At 41.2% G+C, this 8944-nt stretch overlaps 1 protein-coding gene across 1 annotated transcript; it reads right to left on the bottom strand.

Annotated features, from left to right (window-relative positions):
- Window positions 1–856: 856 nt before the first annotated feature.
- Window positions 857–8571, bottom strand: PIM2 (Pim-2 proto-oncogene, serine/threonine kinase). Its single transcript, XM_077463261.1, has 6 exons — window positions 8404–8571; window positions 5045–5151; window positions 4907–4957; window positions 3653–4016; window positions 3018–3194; window positions 857–1804 (listed from the first exon to the last, which is right to left on the bottom strand). Exons 1-6 carry the CDS (start codon window positions 8555–8557, stop codon window positions 1701–1703), a joined length of 957 nt encoding a protein of 318 aa, XP_077319387.1. The 5' UTR covers window positions 8558–8571; the 3' UTR covers window positions 857–1700.
- Between the last annotated feature and the right edge of the window lie 373 nt (window positions 8572–8944).

Genomic DNA, 8944 nt, shown 5'->3' with positions numbered 1-8944 from the left:
GCATCTTCAGTGCCATTTATCACACAAGCCCCATTGGGGTTTACTTAAAACAGTAATTCATACCTCCAGGGGCGGACTGACAACTCATGGGGCCCCCGAGCAATAGGAGATTATGGGGCCCCCAGGCAATCAGAGATTATTGGGCCACACAGTATACACAAACACACACACACAGTATACAATCACACAGGTTACACATACATGTACACACAGTATACACAGATATGTTTTTATTGGCTGAGAAGGTACTGGAGAGGTGGGGCAGATATAATCTCAGGATTTTTAGACCAAAAGGATGTCGGTGAGGGACATTTCAGATGGCAGATGTGTAAAAAACACAGATTTTTACATACTGTCCCTGGTTTTACTGAGGGCCCCCTAGTGGCCGAATGGTCAGTCCGACCCTGCATACCTCCCAACTGTCCCTAATTTGGAGGGACTGTCCCTGATTTGGAACAAAGTCCCTCTTTCCTCCTTATTTGTCCCTCATTTTGGTCTGATCTATACAGTTGTATATAAAATGCACTATTTAAAATTTTATATGCAGCTCTCAAACTTTGTTGGTCGGAAATTCCGATGGAAAAAGTCAGATGGAGCCCACACACACGGTCGGATTATCCGACAACACGGTCCGATGTGTAGAAGGGCTTAGATGTGGTGGCTGCATTTGTTTCTTTTTTTTTTTTTTAGGCTGTCTTTTTTTTATTTTTATCTAGTGATCCATCCAGTGAGTCTGTTGTTTTTCAAAAGAACCAGATCACTTGCAGAAGTATCCATTACAGTGATGAGGCAAACCCTATAACACTGGCAGGAGTACTTACAATGATCCGTTTTTTTTTTTTTTTTTAAGTAAACCTTTATCTCAAAAGGAACAAAACTGTAACTGCTTATAAAGAGGTATCTGGAGTTTGGCTTCAGTTTTTTATATATATCTAAATCTGCTAGTACAACTAGCCCTCTCCCAGAATGATATCCAAAAGGTTTCCCCTGTGCTCCTTCATCCAGAGTGGGAGCACTCTAATAAAAGGAGGTGTGTTACTGGCCAGATCACCAGGTGAACACAGAGGGAAAAAGGTCTAAAAAAAAAGAAGAATAAATGGAGCCACCACATCTAATGCCCGGTCAGCTGCAATATATTATATTTTTAGTTTTAAAGATCACCCCCACCCAACTTCACCTTTACATGGGATCAGAGGAGTTAAACATCAGATGTAAGGTTTCCCCATAGGGGGGTTTCTTCTCCACTCACTTCCACAATGTTGCAATAAAGCTGTCAGCCTTTTGCAGATGGTTTTGAATTCAAGATGAGTTTAAAGGGCCCATAATCATTCCCTTTAAAGCCCCTCGCCTATAGTTAAGGACTTCTGCAAGTTGCAATGATTGCTTTGGCAATCCTCAGTTTCTTAGGAAGACCGTCCTGTAAAACCAGGTTACCCAACACACCTACTTTCCCTGAGCTGACACGGGATCTGAGTCACGGATAGGTGTAACACGCACTGCAAGTGCCATATTCAGGACTTCCTGCTGATGAGTCAGTCCAGCTAATAGTAATACCCATCACACCTAAAATATCACTGCCAGTTGCAGCAATACGAGGGCATAACGTGCAGTGTCCATGGAGTGGTGCCCCCTAGAGGCCTTGCACAATAGTGACACAGTCTCTGTAGTGTGTTTCAATCCTCTGGCCTTCCGTTTTGACATTACGTGCGCTCTTCTTTCATCCACGGATGCTGGACTATCTGTTCAAGCGAGGGGCGGTCTGAGGGGCGTGTGGATAAACACCATCGGATTAATTTTTCACATTCTGAAAAGAGATAGAAAGAGAGACATTTTAAATATGGCTTCCCTGGGACCAGCATACAAAGATATGAATGTAATCTTGCAGCTTATTTTCATTTTTTAAACATTTTTTATATAAAAAACATTTAATACAAGCAGCGACCACGACACTTGGTGTCACAGAGTACTATAGGTTTTCTAGAGAGAACAATCTATACCATCCTATATAAATATAGCAGGCAGGCAGTAATAGAGAAGGGAAGCCGTCACTCCTCTCATTCATTTATTAAAAGCTAAATTCTAGGGAGATATAAGAGATGTAAATAAATGTAGCTCTGTGTTCATAATAAATATGTTTTTTAAACAAGCAGTAGGGGCGGACTGACCATTCGGCCACTCGGGCACTGCCCAAGGGCCCATACTGTGTGCTTGTGCACCCAAGCAGGCTCGCTCCTGAGCCACTGCTCTCTGTGTATATTCACACACAGAGCTGTGGCTTGGCCCCACCCCCTTTTTCGTTCCTCATTGGCTCACTGACTGTGATCAACAGCAGCGGGAGCCAATGTCTCAGCCAATGAGGAGGGAGAGTCCCCAGAGAGCTGAGGCTCTAGTGCACATTGTTGGATTGCGATGGAGCTCAGGTGAGTACTGGGGGGGGGGGGGCTGCTGCACACATTCATGCATAGAACGTATGAAGGTAAAAAACCTTGATCCTTCACAATCACTTTAATAGAATTATCTATCTATCTATCTATCTATCTATCTATCTATATATATATATTTTTTTTTTTTTTTTACTGTCTACTGAAGTTCTGCTTTAACCTTAAGCTATTGGGGCTTGTAAACATTTTTTTTCCCAGCAGGGCAAGTAGCAAGTATCTAGAATAGTAGTAACATCTTAAATGAGCCTATGCCACCACCTGCTTCGGTTCACTAGCCACCTGCTAACACTTCACATGCAATATTTATTATAATATTTGACTAAAAAACAAATATGTCTGTCTTTAGTCCCGAACATAATACATAAAAAGAGTAATAGAAAACACTACATTCCATTTTTTACACTTCGGGGTGAATGTTGGCTCAGCTGGCTCAATGTACAAAGCCCTTTGTTAGAAACGCACTTTTTTTAATATTACTTTTAATTATCAATGCGATTCTCAGACTTTGGCACTTTGGTCTGCAGATTCAGAATCATAACCCAATGTAAGTTCATGAACACCTTGTGCTTGTCTTACCTGGGGTCACTTTGGTCCTAAAGTTTAGCTGCGCTTGTAGAATTTCCTGGTCTCTTTCGAAGGGGATGTCTCCGCAGACCATATCAAACAGCAGGATTCCCAGAGACCAGACTGCCGCTGGAACGGCCTTATATTTGCGGAAGGCCACCCATTCTGGAGGGCTGTATACTCTGGTTCCTGCAGAAATCAAAAGCTGCCTTTAGATTGAAGAATGATAATGTTCACAAACTATATACCTATATAAAGGATGTAAAGCCAAAGAATTGCTACTGCAATTATCACAACTCCATAGACAGTCATGCACAGTGCAGCTTACAGTTACTTCTGAAGACAATCAGTAAGTGCCGGAAAATCTTTTCATTTTGTTTTTCATTAGGTACCACCCACATAATAAGCCAATCGCCTAAAACTGAACCTTAGAAACTCTGTCATGTTTTTAATGCTGTATGTGTCTCCCCTGGGGGAAATGTCTCCATACTTCCTGTTCTGGTGACACCTCGTATCGGGTATTACTGAGCCAGGAAGAGAGGGGAAGTTCTAAACCCATCCCATCCTATTTGAAATTAAACAAACATTTTTGGCATTTTTTTAACTATTTTTTGAGGTACACAAAGATGCTTAAAAAGATAATTTACCATCAAAATCCGTGTAGAAGGAATCCTGCAGCACAGCTCCGGAGCCGAAGTCGATGAGTTTTAGTTCTCCTGTGTGAGTGTTGAGTAATAGGTTCTCATCTTTGATATCACGGTGTGTGATGCCATGGTTGTGGCAGTGCCGCACCGCCTCCACCACCTGCCGGAACAGGCCGCGTGCAATCCCCTCCTCCAGGTGCCCTTGTTCTGTGATCACATCGAACAGATCCCGGCAGTGATCCGGCATCTCCATTACCAGGAAGAAACTGTCTGGGGTTTCAAACCAATCCAGTAGCTCAATGATGCCCTTGTGACCCTTGACTTTCAGCATCAGAAACACTTCCATGGGCACGCGTGACAATTTACCCTAAAAAAGAAAAATGGGCCGAGAACGTTAGGGGGCAAATTTCATGAAGTGCCACCCATATAACAAACTAACCAATTAAAACTGAACTTCGGAACCTTTATCATGTTTAACGAGCTCCTACTGGGGAAATGCCCCCTCTTTGGTCTAAGTCAGCCTTTCTCAACCTCTTCAACACAGAGGAACCCTGGAAATAGTTCTCCGGTCTCGGGGAACCCCCTGCTAAAAATTAAAAATCTGCAACTCGTGATACATTAGTGTGATGGTCAGTGGGAGGAACGGTCCTCACACTTGTGGTCATTGGGAAGAATTACCTCCTTACAGATAGATAAAAACATCAATGGTGTCGGTGGGAACTTATCTGAGAGGCAGAAATTGCCCGATGCTGAAGGAACCCCTACAACCTCTAGAGGAACCCTGGTTGAGAATCACTGGTCTAAGTGGTGGCCCCTGTCATTGGGAATGAAAGTGAGGAAAAATCTCATTTGTTTAGGTGCCACCAGAACAGGAATCTGCCAATGGGGACCGCTGTGTAATAGGGGATAATAGGGGACTTCGCCTCACTTTGGACAGACTTCCTATTCTGCAGAAAGTGAGGAGTCCCAATGGGACATATAAGCCAAAAAACAAAACAAAAAAAAGGGGATTCAACCATTTCCTACTAAAAAAAGGTTTTTGGATTGAGATGTAGCTGATACAACAAGGATTTACATCAACCCACAGCAACCAATTAGGACCAAGGAGTCTAATGTGAATAGACCAGTGAAAGCTCATTTTTGATTGGCCGCTCTGCACATTCCCATTTGCACAATTTTTGTAAAAAGCCAAAGTTTGTATGAAAATTTGTGAAAAAAAATCAAAATGTTTCATTTAATATTTTAAAAGAAACTTACCAGCTGTGCCCATTCCACCACTCGACTCTTCAAGATATGCTTCACGGCCACCTGGGGGAGCAAGAGATCAGTCAGTGCCCGTGAAGCAAGCCTTTCTACAACGATCAGTTGTTGGCTGTGTATTCTTGTGGTATTTACCTGTACGTGGTCGCTGAGTCTTCGTGCCCCGTAGACTGTGCCAAATCCGCCACGTCCCAAGAGAGGACCCAGCTGGTACAATTTATCAAAGGATGCCCGGTCTTTCCCTGTAAGAAAAGCAAAGGCACTGTAATAAATGATACTTTATCATTTAGGACTAACTGGAGGCTACATTTTTCTTATAAGGGATCTGTAGACACATGCAATGCAGTGTCTACCTGAATGAACCCTTCATTATAGACAGAGAGCCACCTTTTGATGTTTACATATTATTATTACCAATAACGTGGATTATCTTACTCCTCTTATGTCTCACTATATAGATTTGGGTGATACATATATAATGATATTTTGGGTATGAGTAGCTTTGCAGTAAGTTTTTCAACATTTTTGCAATAGTGTTTTTTGTAGCGTTTATTAGCATTTTTCCTTGTTACCATTTTTTAGCACATTAAAAAAACACAGGTGAGCAGCGTTTTTGAGCGTTTAGCTGCGTTTATCAGCATTTTTTGATGTTAGAGCATTTGTACAGCTGAAAACAGCTGAAAACTCCTCTCAGAACCCAGTAGTTTTGGGGTTTTTTTTACAGCCAAAAACAGCTGATAACAACCTATGAGTGGACACAGGATAACATGATAGGGAGTTTATTGACTGTAGGAAAAAAATGTCTGAAGGCAAAAGCAGCAGCTGTAAAAATGTCCAAAAACGCCCAGTGTGACAAGTCTCACTCCTCTTGCTGCATTTTTTGTAGCATTGGTAAGGTGCATTGTCAGGTTTTCTTTTTGCATGTTTTCAGTGCATTTTACAGTGGATAGCATTAACAGCCATTAATCAAGGCTTGTTAATACCTGCTATCAATGCATCAAAAAGCATTCTATGGGGGTTATTTACTATTGCTATACTTACTACTGTATTTACTTTGCATGGTGCAAAATCTGGTGCCTCTCTGTATAGAAACCAATCAGCTTGCAGGTTTTATTGCCAAAACTCAATTGAACAAACTGAAGTTAGAAGCTGATTGGCTACCATGCACAGCTGCACCAGATTCTGAGTGCTCCAGTTTTAGTAAATCTCCCCCTATATACAGCGTTTGATGCCTTCAACGTCTATTGACCTCCCAACACAATCGCATTAAAAACAGGCATGATGTACTTTTCAAAGCACACAATGCTGAGATGGCACCGAGTACAAGTGTTATTATGCATGTTGGCTTTTCAGCCCTTTGCAAGGTGTGCATTAAATTGAGGCAAAACCTATTGAAGTCACATTCGTAGGGAACTCTGCCCAAATCTTACAAGTTCCAACATGTGCTCACCCATGGAACACGTAGGCTTCACACATATCCCAGTGTACCCAATTACTCAGCCACCAACACCCAGAACACTGCCCCATGACTAAGAGCTGGTGCTAGTACAGGCTGGCATACATGTGCCAAGGAAATATTGTATGTCCTAATGATAAGGTTTTATTAAATGATAATCGTAAAAAAGATAGAAGTATAATAATAACAATAGTAAACAATAACAACAGTAATGTGGATGATAAAAACAGTAACAAGGACTTTAACACGTGTCGGCCATTCATTCTCTGTGCATTCATATTAAGTGCTATGGAGGGTGTAAAACAGCACAGACTGATCTATGACCCGATGGCACACTCTCCTATACAATATCCCTATTAATAATAATAATAATATTATTCCACAAAATGAGAGGACGCCTCATTCATCAGGTTTGATCATTCCAACTGTATTTCATTTATAGACAGCAAAACAACAAGATATATTACATTTACACTAAACCAATAAATACTCACATTATGTTACAATTGTGAAAAGTATATATGTGACCAAGACCTGCAGCTGCTGCCCACAAGGTGCTAAAAACTGAATAATCAAGCAAAAAAAAAAAACAGCAGCACTTGCAGTTGTGATATAATATGATAGACAACAAATAGAATTGTCAAAGTGAAATGCAACCTCTTGCAACGCGCTGAAGTGCTTCATATAAACGGACTGTGCCGGGTGCCGCACTCCCCTCTTGTATACCCACTCACCAGAACTAACCACCAGAACTAACCACCAGAACTAACCACCAGAACTAACCACCAGGCTAGATTAGAACAAATACAATCTCATCGTGAAGTATTGTTGTTTTTTCTAACAGTACTTCACTATGAGATTTTATTTGTTTTTATTGAGCCTGGTGGTTATTTTGGTCACCTCCCCCCCCTCCCCCCCCCCAAGATCTTTCAGGTTTGGAGATCCTACTGAGGAGTCCCAGAGTTCCATCCTAACACCAGATCACAGTGTGTTTGACCCCCAGACTGCAAATCTGAGGGGTCTATTGTTTCTGGTGAGTGGGGATACAGGAGGGGAGTGCAGAGCGCGGCACAGTCAATTTATATGAAGCACTTACTATTCATTTGGAGCGCTTCAGCACGTTGCAAGGGACTGCATTTCACTTTGACAATTCTATTTGTTGTTGTTTATCATATTATATCGAAACTGCAAGGGCTGTTATATATTTTTTTGCTTGATATTACATTTACAACAAACCCTTAACAACTAAAAATAATTCTGCTTAATAATGATTAACTAATAACATTTTAGAATTTGCAATATATATATATATATATATATATATATATATATATTTATTTATATATATTTATTATTGCATATATCATGCAATAACATAATTCAATATTATAATTTGGTATTGGAAAATAATAATAATGTTGTCATTATTATAATATAAATATTGCGTGTGACTGAAGAGGTGATCAGACAAATTTTCTCATGCCGTTGCCTTCTGCTATATATAGAGAATTAAGAAGCAATGCCCGGGATGATGGGCACATGTGTGACCGGCGGAGGAACCCTCTGCAGCGGGTGACAGCTGCAATGCTCAGGTAGGTTGTATTAAAGCTGCAGAAGGGTGTGACATGCAGAGGGCTCCCCATTTTAGAGAAGACAGGAGCAATGCCTGGGATGATGGGCACTGTAGTGTTCTGTGTCAGGCGGAGGATCCCTCTGCAGTGGGTTCAGTACTGGTGCAGCAATACTCAGGCAGGTGGTAGGATAAGTGCAGATTGCAGAAAGCTCCCCATTATTTGGCTACAGCTATGCTGTCATAGTGCCAGCAGCAGATTAACACAATAAAAACTGTTCCAATTAGCTAATATGTAAATACAGGGAATAGCGATTTTTTTTATATAGGTAGCACTGAGACAATGACAGTGAAGCTGAAGAAAGGTTCCTCTGTACTGCCTACCTACGTCTGGTAAATGTCTAAGTGGTAAAATCCCTTATTGCAGTAAATGGAAATGGAGAGAGAAAAATGGAAAGCTGGGCTTACCTGAAGCAGGGCTCAGACTGTCCAGAAAACTGGTGATCATTTCCAGATCAGAGGATTCCAGTGATGTACACAGGGGGAAGCTCTGCACTGACCAGGTGCCTGGGAATCCTCTGCAGTGTTGCTGGGGCTGCTCTGCTGCTGCTCTGAGGACCATATCACTTACAGTTCCAGGTAACTGTACAGATGAGGGAGTGGTCTGTGGAGGGCCAGCCAATCAGGATAGAGAACTGAGACAATATTCAAATGTAAAAAAGAGGACAACCAATGGTTTTCAAGAAAAGAGAGCGGGAGAAAGTGACATCCCCTCCATGTTTACCATCAGCCAGGCATGAATGGGCGGGTCACACATTCTATCTTTATACATTTTATTCATGTTGTTTATTTTGTTTTGAACTCACTTTTTCTAGATCTTCAAATAAAAGATTTATTGGCTTGTCTGTAACATGAACTGTTCTACCAAAGAGCTGCACATTGCATTGTGGAATTTTACATCCAAAACAGAAATAAGATTTATAAATACAAAACAGTCAAAAAAATAAAG

Source organism: Lithobates pipiens, unplaced genomic scaffold (assembly GCF_037356315.1).
Source record: "Lithobates pipiens isolate NorthernLeopardFrog02 unplaced genomic scaffold, aLitPip1_a1.2 Scaffold_3, whole genome shotgun sequence".
NCBI lineage: Eukaryota > Metazoa > Chordata > Amphibia > Anura > Ranidae > Lithobates > Lithobates pipiens.
Note: the sequence above shows the minus strand (reverse complement) of the source record. Positions and strands in the feature narration are given on the sequence as shown.

Coding starts and splice junctions, on each gene's coding strand:
- PIM2 (XM_077463261.1), bottom strand. CDS start 8,557: ATGGTCCTCAGAGCAGCAGCAGAGCAGCCCCAGCAACACTGCAGAGGA. Junction 5,152..8,403: donor CAGTCTGAGCCCTGCTTCAG/GTAAGCCCAGCT, acceptor CTTTTCTTACAG/GGAAAGACCGGGCATCCTTT. Junction 3,195..3,652: donor CTTCTACACGGATTTTGATG/GTAAATTATCTT, acceptor TGATTTCTGCAG/GAACCAGAGTATACAGCCCT.